Raw genomic sequence first — 14,656 nt, forward strand, 5'->3', positions numbered from 1 at the left:
TGCAGGTTGGTAGGTTAAATAACTTCTGCAAATTTTCCCTAGTGTTGGATAGAGCTAGTGTATGGGTGATCGCTGGTCAGAACGGGCTCGGTGGGCCGAAGGGCCTGTTTCCATGCTGTATCTCTAAACTAAAAACTGCTTGTGTCTAGATGAGAATTCCTAAGTCCATCTCACTAGATGCTGATGCACTTTGATGCTTGGCGGGATAGGTGGACTTTTAGTTATGTGCCTTTTCTTCTTACTATATCTCTTCTGCTAACACACACTGACTAAAGATTCACCCTTGCACAAAACGTCATGTTAAAGTGATGCTGTGAGGTGGTTTTAGTTTAGTTTAACTTTTGTTTATTGTCATGTGTACTGAGGTACAGTGAAAAGCTTTTGTTTGGTGCTAACCAGTCAGTGAAAAGACAATACATGATTACAATCGAGCCACTTACAGTGTATAGATAAGGGAATAATGTTTAGTGCAAGGTAAAGCCAGCAAAGTCCAATCAAGGATAGCCCGTGGGTCACCAAAGAGGTAGGTAGACCACATTTGCTCAGTCTAGAACTAACAGGGAGTGATACACACATTTATGTTATTGTGGGGCTTTTGAGCCAATGTATACACTATATATTTTGAATTTTAGGTGCATCCAGAGTGGTAGTTCTCAATTTCAAATGCTATTGAAAATACTGGGTAAGACAAGGGTCTGTAAAAGATCAATGAGTGGGCTGAATTGAAGATCATGGCAACAGAGATGGTCTTGGAGGGTATGAATTGAGAGCTGGATGGCACAGTGGAGCAGTGGTAGAGCTGCTGCTTTACAGCGCCAGAGACCAGGGTTCGATCCTGAATACGGGAGCTGTCTGTGCGGAGTTTGTATGTTCTCTCTGTGACCGCGTGGGGTTTCTCTGGGTGCTTCGGTTTCCTCCCATTCTCCAAAGACGTGCTGGTTTGTATGTTAATTGGCTTCAATGAAACTTGTAAATTGTCCCTAGTGTGTAGGATAGTGTTAGTGTATGGGGTTGACGCAGACTCGGTGGGCTGAAGGGTCTCTAAAGTCTAAACCCTGGACAATATGTGGACTACCTCACCCGAGATTATAATTAGATCTCTAGTCCATCATTTCAACTGAGCCAAACTATCAATGACATCTTTAATGGACTCATCACCAAAAATGTAGTGAGAGTCCATGTATGGAGAACTTGATTTTGCCTGTTCACTTCTTGTTAGTGACTAGAATTGGTTATGAATTAGGGTTCAGTATTTCAGCCCCATAATTACATATACATTCCACAACCACTGATATTATTCTGAATCCTTTGTACTTAGGTGAGTTAAATAAAAGGAAGGACAGGATCAAATGCAACACAATATCCTACTAATTCAATGAAGTCCCAATTGGATTCAACATTCAATTTGAAATGCCAATTAAGTTGTGAAGCGCTTAAGGTACCTATTTGAAGCAATTAAGTTCCTGAGTCAGTGCCTGTAACTAGTTGGAATAAGTGGCCTCTCAAATCTCCCTGATAACTTGTTCTATGGATTATTGTATTTGAGAGGAAGCATGCTATTATAATCCAATCACTTTAATCGAAAGCACACAAATTGCTGGTGTAACTCAACGGTGGTATGTTCTGGAGAACATAGATAAGTCACATTTTGGGTTGGGACCTTTCTTCCCAATTCATGTTCTACAGAGATGTTGCCTGACCCGCTGAATCATTCCAGCACTTTTGTGTAAACCAGCATCTGCAGTTCCTTGTTTCTACACCTTAATCAAACTTAATCACAATTATCTCACTACATTTTCATAGGAGGACCACAACACTAACATCAAATAACCAAACTTACTTTACGTAATAACGACTTAGCAAAGTGACCTACCAGGCATTTGGAAAGGTTTGTTAATCATAAATGCACAGTGAAGTATAAATGCACGATGACCACAATATTGTTGGCCATTTGCCCCAACCCTCCACCCACACACACAGCAGCACAAGCACACACACACACACACACACAGCAGCATAAGAACACACACACACACACACACACAAACAAACACACACAGCAGCAGCAGCAGCAGCAGCAGCAGCATAAGCACGCACACACAACCATCACCTAATGCAGATATTCATGCGTATTCAAGATGGGAATACACTGTAATTGCAGGCAACAGCACACAGTACAACATTACACACGTTTCATCTTTACTTACAGTTTACTTACCACAGGTCTGTGTACATCCCAGAATGCTCTTTCTTGACTGTCAAGAATTTTTCTTTCAATTTTATCTCTTTTCTTATCAACTCTGTGAAAAAGAACAGAAATTATTCTTGAATCTATTTATCCTGGATGTTTGAATGATGCTTTGTACACAGAGAATGGTTGATACTTGGAACTCATTACCAGAGGAGATGGTGGATGCAGTTATAATTGCTACATTTAAAATGCATTTAGACCAACATTTAAATAGGTGAGACACAAAATGTTTAGTTTAGTTTATTGTAAAGTGTACCGAGGTACAGTGAAAAGTTTTTATTGCGTGTTAACCAGTCAAGAGAGAGACTATACATGATTACAATCGAGCCATCCACAGTGTACAGATACATGAGAAAGGGAATAACGAAGGATACTAATGAGGGGACAAGGGATTAGAGTAGATGAGCAAAAAGGTGGGCACTGATGTAGTGGGCTGAAGGGCCCATTTTTGTAATGTACAATCTGTGACTATAACGACATATATAGCACTTTACTTCAAACAAGGTACAAATGAATGTATTGATTTTTAACTAACTTTTAAATGCAGCCGGCACAGAGGTACAGCGGTAGAATTGCTGGCTTTCAGCTCTAGATACCCAGGTTCAATCCTAACTATGGATGCTTTCTGTAAGGAGATTGCACATTCTCCCTGTGACATTCACCCGGTGGGTTTTCTCCAGCTGCTCAGGTTTCCGCCCACACTCCAAAGACGTGCAAGTTTGTAGGTTAATTGGATTAGGTAAAATTGTAAAATTGTCCCTAGTGTGTAGGATCGTGCTGGTATACGGGGCCATCGCTGGTTGGTGTGGACTCGGGAGGCCGAAGGGCCAGTTTCCACCCTGTAATCTCTAAAGTCTAAAGATTTTAAAGTCAATGCAGTTTTGGAAGCGAATTCTTGAATGCAGGAGTGTGTTAGATCAAAGACTAACATTTCAAGGTGAGACAGATGAACATGCATAGATCCAGATTAAGAGGACAATGGTTTATATGAGTGCTTGGACCTGAAGGGTTTTGTAGTCCTTTGACTAGGACACAATTTGGAGAATATAAGGGTGATGGTGATAAATGTGCAAAGCAATAGAGACATGATACCAGGGTCTTGATGAGCTGGTGTTCATGGAGAGTGCAGACAAGGAGCCAAAAGGAAAGGGAAATTTACCTTTAGAGCAGTGGAGATGCCAATCTGGATTTCACCAATTCTTCGTTGTTTTAGTTTAGAGCTACAGCGTGGAAACAGGCCCTTCAGCTCACCGAGTCTGTGCCGACCCATCGACCACCCATACATTAGATCTACCCTACACATTAGGGATAATTCACATAAGCCAATTAACCTACAAACCTGCACGTCTTTGGACTGTGGGAGGAAACCGGAGCACCCGGAGAAAATCCAAGTGGCGTGCCACCCAAACATGGCATGTTGGCCGATTAATTGGTCATTGTAAAGTGTCCCTTGTGTGCATGTGCTAAATAGAATCAGGGGGTTGTTAAGAATGTGGGGAGAATAAAAGATGGATTAAAGTAGGATTTGTACAAATGTGTGGATGATTGTGCAGTGGGCTGAAGGGCTTGCTTTCATCTGTACCTCTCAATGACTCTGTAATCATCATATCTCTGACTTTATTGCAGTCTTTATAGATACAGCACAGAAACAGGCCATTCGGCCCACCGACTAGTGATCACCCCATACACTAGCACTATCCTACACACTAGGGACAATTTACAGAAGCCAATTTAACCTAGACTTGCACATCTTTGCAGTGTGGGAGGAAACCGGAGGACCTGGAGAAAACTCACATAACCACAGTGAGAACGTACAAAATCCTTTAGGACAGTACCTGTAGTCAGGATTGAACCTGGGTCTCTGGCGTTGAAAGGCAGCAACTCTACCGCTGTGTCACCGTGTCACCGTGCCACCCTTTCGGATGGTGCATTTTCCACCAAGGAGATTCTGTAAATATTCTCGAATCATTTTGTCTTGTCACCTGGTAATCGCTGCCAATGCTACAGCTGAATTAAATGTGATTTGAGCCAAAATAACGCATAGATTTAAGGGGAGAGAAAGGAAGAAGTCACTCTGCTAGTGACAACTATGTCAGTGCTGGAGCCAAATGTACTCGAGCTGGTGATACCATGAGAAGAAACTTGTACTCACTTTGCTTGGGCTTCCGCTTGCATGAAGATAAATTCCCATTTTCGAGCAAATGCTCTCTGTAGACGGGCCAGGCTCTCCTAGGATTTGAACAGACTATGTCAAATTTATGATCAATGCAGCCAACACCTGAGACCACTTAATGTTTGTAGTCGGTAAAATCTCCAGACAAGATTGCACAGTTTATAATCCAGTGCACTACATTCGATGCTCACATTGTGGTTTCCTCCACATTGTAGAAATGAGAATGTGTGACCAATTCGTTAAGCTGGAGAGAGTGCAGAGAAGATTTATGAGGGCTTTGCCTGGACTCGAGAGCCTGCGTTATAGGGAAAGGTTCGGTTTAGTTTACTTTAGTTTATTGTCTTGTGTACTGAGGTACAGTAACAAAGATTTTGGGGTGTGCTAACCAGTCAGCTGAAAGACTTTACATGATTACAATCGAGCCATCGTTGAGAAGGTTCGACTTTATTCCTAGGAGCACAGAAGGCTGAGGGGTGATCTTATAGAGGAGTATGTAGGCAATAGGTATCATGAATTTCATGAAAGGAATAGATACAGAATCTTTTACTCAAGTAATGTATTCAAGGAATGGAGGACATAGGGTTAAGGTGAGAGGATAAAATTTAATAGGACCCTGAGGGGCAACGTTTTCACTGAGGGAATGATGGATATATGGAACAAGCTGCCAGAGGAAGTAGAAACATAGAAACATAGAAAATAGGTGCAGGAGTGGGCCCTTCGTTGAGTAGTTGAGGCAGGAACTATCACAGTTTTTTAAAGCCATTTGGACAGGTACAAGGATTGGAAAGGTTTAGAGGTATACGAGCCAAACATCAGTAAATGGGACGAGGTGAGATGAGGCATCTTAGTCGGCGTGGATTTGTGGGCCGAAGGGCCTGTTTCTATGCAGTATGACGATGACTTTATGGAATACCTCCACTCAGACTGCATGAACAACCCTGAGGTTCCACTTGTTGACACTTTAAATCTCCATGCCATTCCATTTTGTCCTATCCTGCACTGTTTCAACAAGATCTAACGATAGCTTGAGGAACACCATTTTAAAACTTAAAACTGACGTCTTCTGAGAGAGGGTATTTAACCTGTAAGTTTATTTCTGTTTCTTTCCATTTCATAAATGCAATCTGACCTGCTGAATGCTTCCAGCATTTTTTTCTTTTAATTTCAGTTCCCATGTTGGAGCTTCATATTTTGCAATCAAAGTAGCTTCACAATTCCTTCCACTAAATGGTTGTGACTTTCATTGTTACTTTGATCTTGCTCCCTACTGGAAGTGATTGACTATATTATTTTGACATGTCCTTTATCCGGATGGCTAGTTGTAAGAATTTCAAGCCTATGTTTGTAGCTTCTTTAATCAAATTATAGGATCCCAGATGAGAAACAGTCCAAATTCAATTAGCCCATGACTCATTCCACACGCTTTATAATTTGAGCCTTCCTCAGTCCATTGCAATATGTAACTTAAATGCAAAACTATTTGGAAAAGTGAGAGGCATTTTCTATAAGCTGGTATTTTAAGTATCAAAAGATGATGATGCGCATACATTTGGTGAGTCAGTCAGTGCTTATCCAAATAGCTAGTAAATTCTGTTCTTCAGGATAAATTTATCAAACGGGTACTCACAGCTTCATAGTCCGCCAGCTCTAACCGGGCTTTATTTTGCATTGTTCGCTTGCAGAGATAAACCGCTGGGGAAAGAAGTAAAACAATTATTGATGCCTTGAAAAAGCACAGACCAACACAGTGATGAGTAGATTCTTTCCAATGCAGCATAGTGCTATGATCACGTCTTCACTGCCTGGAAGGGCACCGGAGGCAAGCTCAAGAGAATTGCTACTGCATTTTTAGTTTAGCTTAGTTTAGTTTAGAGATACAGTGTTGAAACAGGCCCTTCGGCCCACAGTGTCCATGCCGACCAGCGATCACTTTACACTTGAATTTAATACAGAGAAATATGAGGTGTTGCATTTTTGGAGCATACACAGCGAGTGATAGGGCTCTAGGAGTGTTATAGAGCAGAGAGATCTAGGAGTACAGGTACATAGTTCGTTGAAAGTGTCATCACGGGTACATAGGGTGTTCAAAAATGCTCGGCACATTCCCTCTATATCCATCTCTCCCCCACCCAAGTCGCACCGGCTTCTCGTTTTCACCCAGCAAACAGCTAACAATGGCCTGTTTCCTTTGTCATCGTTTCTTTTTAGCATATCTTTCATTCATTTGTTTTATATCTCCCTACATCATCTACACCTCTTGTTTCCCTTTCCCCTGACTCAAGTCTGAAGAAGGGTCTCGACCCGAAACATCACCCATTCCTTCTCTCCAGAGATGCTGCCTGTTACTCGTTACTCCAGCATTTTGTTTCTATCTTCGGTATAAAACAGCATCTGCAGTTCCTTCCTACATATTGAGTATAGAAGTTGGGAGGTCATGTTGCAGTTGTATAAGATGTTGGTGAGGCCACATTTAGAGTATTGCGTTCAGTTCTGGGCAACGTGTTATAGGAATGATGTTGTCAAACTGGAAAAGGTACTGAGAAGATTTGCAAGGATGGTGCCAGGTCTAGCAGGTCTGAGCGATAGGCAGAGGTTGATTAGACTGGGTAGACACAAAATTCAGGAGGAACTCAGCGGGTGAGGACTCTATTCCTTGGAGTGCAGGAGTATGAGAGGTGATCTTATAGAGGTATAAAAGATCATGAGAGAAATAGATCGGGTAGATGCCCAGGTCTCTTGCCCAGTTTAAGGTGAAGGGAAAAATAATTATTAGGTATCTGCGGGATAACCTTTTCACACAAAGGATGGTGGGTGTATGGAACAAGCTGCCAGAGGAGGTAGTTGAGTCAAGGACTATCCCAACATTTAAGAAGCAGTTAGACAGGTACATGGATAGGACAGGTTTGGAGGAATAGGGACCATATGCTGGCAGGTGGGACTAATGTAGCTGGGACATGTTGGCCGGTGTGGGCAAGTTGGGCCAAAGGGCCTGTTTCCATGCTGTAAAAATCTATGACTCTATGACTAGCTCTATCCTACATACGAAGGACAATTTACAGAAGCCAATTAACCTACAAATCTGCATTCAGTGCCAGAAACCCAGCTTCAATACTGACCATCTAAACTGGTCCCATTTGCCCGCATTTGGCCCATTTCCCACTAAATCTTTCCTATCCATGTACCTGTCCAAGTCTCATTCATAGTACCTGCTGGAGTAACTCAGCGGGCCAGGACATGTCTGGAGAAAAAGGATGGGTGAAGTTTCGGGTCGAAACCTTACAGTACCTGCCTCTACTACCTCCTCTGGCAGTCATTCCATATACCCATCACCCATGCTGACCATCAAACATGGCATCAACATCAAACATTAATGACACCACAGCATAGCTCTTGCATGCGGGCTCGGTGGACTATTTCTGTACACTTTGGTAATCGGGATGTGCTGAGGCATGGCAATACTCTACAAGACTGTATTTAACAAAAGGATTTCACTGTGCACTTGCACATGTGACAATACAGTACCGTTGAACACTCAATTACACCATTCCTACTTTAATCTTCTCGCATTCCCATCAAATCCCCCTGGATTTTCCATTTGCCTGTTCAAGGGACAATGTACACCAAGCAATTAATCTGTCAACCTACAGGTCTTTGGGAAATGCAAGGGGATCATAACACCCAGAGGAAACGCACATGGTCACAAGGGGAACATGCAAAGTCCATACAAACACTTTGAAAGTCAGGTCTGAACTCAGGTCCATGCAGATGGGAGGTTGTAACTCTACTAGTTTTGAATCCTTTATTTGTCATTCAGACCTTTCGGTCTGAACGAAATGTCGTTGCCTGCAGCCATACATGTAATAATAAACAACACACAATAAACACAAATTAACATCCACCACAGTGAGTTCACCAAGCACCTCCTCACTGTGATGGAGGCAAAAGTCTTAGGGTTGCTGTCTCTTCCCTCCTCTTCTCCCTCTGCGCTGAGGCGATACCCCACCGGGCGATGGTAAGTCAGTCCCGTGGTTCAAGCTCCGCGGCCCGGGGGTGGTCGAAGCTGCCGCCCTCCAGTCCAGCGGACGCAGTTGTTGCCACGGGAGCTCCGGAAACAGGCATTCAACCTGTGACCCGCGAGCTCCCGACGATGTCATCCACTGGCCCGCGCCGAGCCCGGATTCAGGTCGCCGCCGCCCTTCCAGCCACCGGAGCACCGTCTCCAGCCCCGCACATTGGGCCCCCCTCACCGAGGAGCCGTCTCAGCTCCCGCACCGGGCCGCCCCCACGGGAGCGCCTTCCAAGCGGTGAGCCTGGGCCGTCCCTCATGGGAGCAACCTTCCAGCCCCGCACCGGGACACGGGCCGCCCCCACGGGTACCTTCCAGCCGGGAGCCGGGCCGCCCTCAAGTGAGCACCGTCCAGCCCCGAACCGGGCCGCCCACACTGGATGCAACCTTCCAGCCGTTAGTCGGGCCGCCCTCACGGGAGCACCTTCCAGCCGGGAGCCGGGCCGCCCACACGGGAGTGCCTTCCAGCCCCGCACCGGGCCGCCCCCACGGGAGCACCTTCCAGCCGGGAGCCGGGCCGCCCTCACGGGAGTGTCTCAGCCTCGCGCCGTCCACCCTCACCAGAGCGCCGAGTCTTGCCGCTGCCCGAACGCCGCCGCAGCTCGAAGACGGCCAGCCTCGCGTTGGTGAGTCCTGGCTGGCTCTATATCCGGAGCCTCGAGGTCGGTCGCAGGTTGAAGGCCGCCAGCTCCGCCATTAGGCCTCAGCTCAGAAGTGGGAAGAGAAGGGGAATACAACAAGAAAGTCGCATTCCCCCGAAGGGAGAGACAGAAAGCCCTGTTTCACCCCCCCCCCCACACATAACACAACCTAATAACCAAAAGTTTAACTGAACAAAACAAAAAAAACAACACAAAAAAGTAAAAACAGACAGACTGCAGGCGAGCCGCAGCCGTTTCACAGCGCAGCCACACCGTGGCATCCATTTCTTTGCACCCAGACCACCATCTGATCCTCAACTTATATTTTCCAAAGAAAGTTGGTTAGTTGCTGGGTCCTGAACTTTGATATGTGCAGCGAACCAACTGCATTTGCTTAGGAACAGAACAGTGGTGAAGTACACAAAGTGCTGGAGTAACTCAGCGGGCCAGCCAACATCTCTGGAGAAAAGTGACGTTTCGGGTCAGGACCCATCTTCTGTCATGCAGGGTCCCAATCCGAAACTTCACCCATCCTTTATCTCCAGAGATGCTGCCTGACCCGCTGAGTTACTCCAGCGCTTTGAGTCTATCTTTGGCATAAACCAGCATCTGTGATTCTTCGTTCCTACTAATGGTAAAGTACACTTGGCAGTTTTTATGGATTCGAGAAGCATTATCACAAAAGCAGATTCTGCCTTTATTTTGAGAAAAAGTGCAATGATGCTTTAGTGCATGGTACACAATGTTCCAGGACTGCTATGCACCTGCCAAGTTGGCAATGGGGTGCACAATTGACCTAATTTAAACTGGCATTGATGTTCTGGCATCTGGAAGTGAAATACTGCAATGGTAGGTGAAAAGGACTGATTAAAGACTTTAGGGCACTCTCTAACTTGATAGGTATATTGTTCTCTTGCAACTCCGACTGGCATTACATTTAAAAGCTGATGCTTGCAGCAGAACAAGCAAGATCATAAGGTCAAGCAACATAATTGGAAATAATCTTAACCCATGAAATCCACTAAAATCATTTAACCTATAATAGGAAGTGTTCGTTTTTATGTTTTAATTATAAAGATTTATGTTTTAATTTTAACTTCCAGATTCAGGGTCAATTTAATCCCAGCTGTTATCAGCCAACTGAGCTGTCCTCTTCCCAGCTACAATGCTGCCCTGACCTATCATCTACCTCATTGGAGACATTCATACTCTTTTTAATCGGACTTCACTGGACTTTATCTTACACAAAATGTTATACTCATTAACCTGTATCTACACTGTGGACGGCTTGATTATAATCAAGAATAGTCTCCATATTCAGGGACAGTTTCTTCACAACTGTTATCAGGCAATTGAACCATCCTACCAACACCTAGAGAGCAGTCCTGAACTACTCCATCGCAAGTGACATCCACTATAAACCCACTGACTCCCATGGCTATCTAGACTACTCTTCTTCCCACCCTGCTTCCCGTAAGGACTCCATCCCCTACTCCCAATTCCTCCGTCTACGCCGCATCTGCTCCCAGAATGAGGTGTTCCACACCAGGGCATCGAAAATGTCCTCATTCTTCAGGGAACCGGGGTTCGCCTCGCCTACTATAGATGAGGCTCTCATCAGGGTCTCTTCCATACCCCGTAACACTGCTCTCTCTCCCCATCCCCCCACATGTAACAAGGACAGAGTCCCCCTAGTACTCACCTTTCACCCCTATAGTCCTCCGTCAGTTTCGCCACCTCCAACGTGACCCCACCACTCGCCACATCTTCCCATCTCCCCCCCCTGTCTGCTTTCCGCAAAGACCGCTCCCTCCGTAACTCCCTGGTCAATTCTTCCCTTCCCTCCCGCACCACCCCCTACCCGGGCACTTTCCCTTGCAACCGCAAGAGGTGCTACACTTATCGCTTTACCTCCCCCCTCGATGCCATTCAAGGACCCAAGCAGTCGTTCCAGGTGCGACAGAGGTTAACCTGCATCTCCTCCAACCTCATCTATTGCATCCGCTGCTCTAGACGTCAGCTGATCTACATTGGTGAGACCAAGCGTAGGCTTGCCAATCGTTTCGCCGAACACCTCCGCTTGGTCCGCATCAACCAACCTGATCTCCCGGTGGCTCAGCACTTCTACTCCCCCTCCCATTCCGAATCCGACCTTTCTGTCCTGGGCCTCCTCCATGGCCAGAGTGAGCACCACCGGAAATTGGAGGAGCAGCACCTCATATTCCACTTGGGCAGTCTGCACCCTAGCGGCATAAACATTGAATTCTCCAATTTCCGGTAGCCCTTGCTGTCTCCTCTCCTTCTCAGCTCTCCCTCAGCCCTCGGGCTCCTCCTCTTCCTTTTTCCTTTCTTCTCCCCCCCCCCCGTTGAGTTTCTCCAGCACTTTTGTCTACCTACCATCTACCTCATTGAAGACCCATCGGACCACCTTTGATCAGACTTTACTAGCTTTATCTTGCACTAAATGTTATTCATCATATTCCCTTTATCAGGTATCTGTACACTGTGAATGGCTCTATTGTATTCATGTGACGTTTTTGCAGACTGGATGGCACGCAACAAAAAAGCTTTTTACTGTACCTCAGTATATGTGACAATAATAAACTGAACTGAACTAAATTAAATTAAACTACACTTCTCTCCAGAGATGCTGAGTTGCTCCAGCAATTTGTGCCTATCTCTTTGAAAATTTCACGTTTCTGGGAACTATTATGTAACATTAGAACACAGTGGCTGCTGGAGAATATACATAAACATCCGTCAGACACACGGGAAGTCACTTAAAAATGATCACAGAAATATCCATGCTGGTTCCTGGAGGAAGGGCATCGTGGGGTACAAAGGAAACTGCTTATGCTAATTTGGCATATGAAAAATTAATTTTGTTTATCACCTTCAAAACTGACTCAGGCATTTTTAGCATTTCTTCGCTAACAAAGCAGACCAAGGCTTGTTATGAGAATTGATATAATGTTCTGGAAAGAATGAGCTGAAATACTAATAACCTGTTCGATATATTTTCTTGGCAAACTATAAAATTACCTCTTTATTACCAAGCTTTATACCTGGCACTGAACTGATTTTGGAAACACAAAAAGATACAAGGTAACTATTATAATTGGTGGTGAAAGTCTACACGTTAATATTTCCCACGCTTGGCCAGCAGAGCCAAACTAGAGGTTTCCAAACCAATGGTGTATGTGTCGCTGGGTTATGCAAGACAGCACTGTGCTGGGTGCATGGAAGACACTGTGTAACAGTTGCCTTAATTTTCATCATGGAATGAAGATATATATGCCTACATGACACCATTGTTCCTCTTCCAGTAAAGGTCTATCTAGACTGGAGAGTAATACAGACATACAGCACAGAAGCAGACTCTTCAACCCAACTTGTCTACGCCCACCAAATGCCCATCTAAGCTAATTCCAATTTGCCTGAATTTGAAACCTTTGAACCATATCCCTTGAAACCTTTTATATCCATGTACCTGTCAAAGTGTCTTCTAAATGCTGTTATAGTACCTGCCTCAACCACTTCCTCTGGTAGGGTCAGTATGAAAAATGGTCTTGACCCAAAACATCACTCATTCCTTCTATGCAGAGATGCTGCCTGTCCCACTGAGTTAGTCCATCATTTTGTATCTATCTTCGGTGTAAACCAGCAGCTTCAGTTCCTTCCTACACATTTCCTCATACTGTACACTCACCACACTGTGGAAAAAAGTCGCCCCTCAGATTTCTATTAAATCTTTCCCTCTCACCTTAAAACTGACCTTGCCGCTCAGTTTTTCTTCGCTTCCTCCCTTCTGTCTTGTCCTCACTGTCGGCAGAGGTGGGGAAGACTGGAGGCTTATCTGCCTTACAAACAGCTTTTAGCTGCAATTCAATTCCTCCAATCCGAAGAAGGGTTATGACCTGAAAGGCCACCTATTCTTTTCTCCAGATATGCTGCCTGGCCCACTGTTTCTCCAACAGCTTTGATACAAGCCAGCATCTGCAGTTCCTTCCTGCACATTTTGTCAATTCTTCCTGTATTGACTAACGCTGCATTTTTTAAGGAGTCTAAACTATTTAGATATTCTTCAATATTTTGAGATCCTGACAAGGCCAATGTTTATTGCCCATTGCTAATTGCCCCTGAGGACGTGGAGGTGTGATGAGTCGCATTACTGAATCATCCCCATGGTAAAGGACTTCCACAGCGGGCGAGGGGGTGAGTAACGAGATTCAGGATTCAGACAGCAATTATTTAGTCATACAGTGTGGAAACAGGCTCTTCAGTCCAACTTGCCCACGCCGGCCAACTTATCCCATCTACACCCGTCCCACCTGCCTGTGTTAGGCCCACATCCCTCTAAATCTATTCTATCCATGTAGCTGTCTAAATGTTCCTTAAACATTGTGATAGTACCTGCCTCAAAAACTTCATCCGGCAGCTTGTTCCATACACCCACCACCCTCTGTGGCAACGAGGGGAGGATGGTGTCCCTTATTGCCAATTGTCCACTATAACTGAATGAAGGGGATAAAGTTTAACGCAAGACCGGTTGGGAAGAAACGCAGTGTTGGGGAGGGGGTTTAAACTAGAGGGAGTTCACAGGCCGTGGATCAGCAGAGCATCACTCACGGTGCACCAGGGACGGGCCTGGTACTCACACCGACTTCATGCTGCTCGCTCTCTCCGCTCCCGCGACCAGAAGCTCCCGCCACGCGCCCCAGCTCATTGGGGAACTGGCAGTAGTGGTGGGCGGTGCAACAGGAGCCTCGGCCCGCTATCATTGAAATCCGCTAGATAGAGGTCCATAATTGCGAGGGTTTACTATAGCTTATCAATACATATAACATAGACAACAAACATTGAATGGTTTCATAGATATTCTGTTTTGGGGGTGATCGGCAAAATCTATGGGGTAGCAGATTTAACAATCAATCAACAATTTTAAATCACTTTCAAAAATGAATTTATGGGGTTTAGCTGCACAACACATCCTGGTGTGGGATTTTTTTTAGAGATAAGCATGGAAACAGGCCCTTCAGCCCACCCAGTCCGCACTGACCATTGATCACCCCGTACACTAACACAATGCAACATGCTTGGACAATTTACAGAAGCTTGCACCTCTTTGGAATATGGGAAGAAACCAGAGTACCTGGAGGAAACACGCACGGTCACAGGGAGAACGTACAAACTCCATAAAGATAACACCCATAGTCAGGATCAAACCCTGTAAAGCAGGCACTCTACCGCTGCGCCACTGTGCCGCCCACGAGTAAATGGTAAATCTGGAAGGTACAATGTCATTGAAGATACTGTATTATTGTGATTAAATGTGGTTCCTCATCATCACCTCCTAATGGAATGCTTCATTTATTTCTACTGTGAGACATAAATTAAAAGCAATTTAATCGCTGGATAAATAAAGGTGTCAAAATCAGGCTGTACTCCACACAGTTCATCTGCAAGTGAAAACATAAACAGGAAATGCTGGTAACACTCAGGTCAGTCAGACTATGAGGTAAAAG

The 14,656-nt window shown here is 45.0% G+C and overlaps 1 protein-coding gene across 1 annotated transcript in view; it reads right to left on the reverse strand.

Annotated features, from left to right (window-relative positions):
- Window positions 1–14,656, reverse strand: part of rgs7 (regulator of G protein signaling 7) — a 301,511-nt gene that overhangs the window by 27,774 nt on the left and 259,081 nt on the right. Inside the window, exons 7-9 of the mRNA XM_033025461.1 lie at window positions 6,052–6,116; window positions 4,404–4,480; window positions 2,219–2,300 (exon numbers count right to left, since the gene is read on the reverse strand). Coding sequence (XP_032881352.1) covers window positions 2,219–2,300; window positions 4,404–4,480; window positions 6,052–6,116 — 224 coding nt within the window. The remainder of the gene's footprint in view (window positions 1–2,218; window positions 2,301–4,403; window positions 4,481–6,051; window positions 6,117–14,656) is intronic.

The sequence above is a fragment of the Amblyraja radiata genome, chromosome 8 (genome assembly GCF_010909765.2).
Source record: "Amblyraja radiata isolate CabotCenter1 chromosome 8, sAmbRad1.1.pri, whole genome shotgun sequence".
Classification (NCBI taxonomy): domain Eukaryota; kingdom Metazoa; phylum Chordata; class Chondrichthyes; order Rajiformes; family Rajidae; genus Amblyraja; species Amblyraja radiata.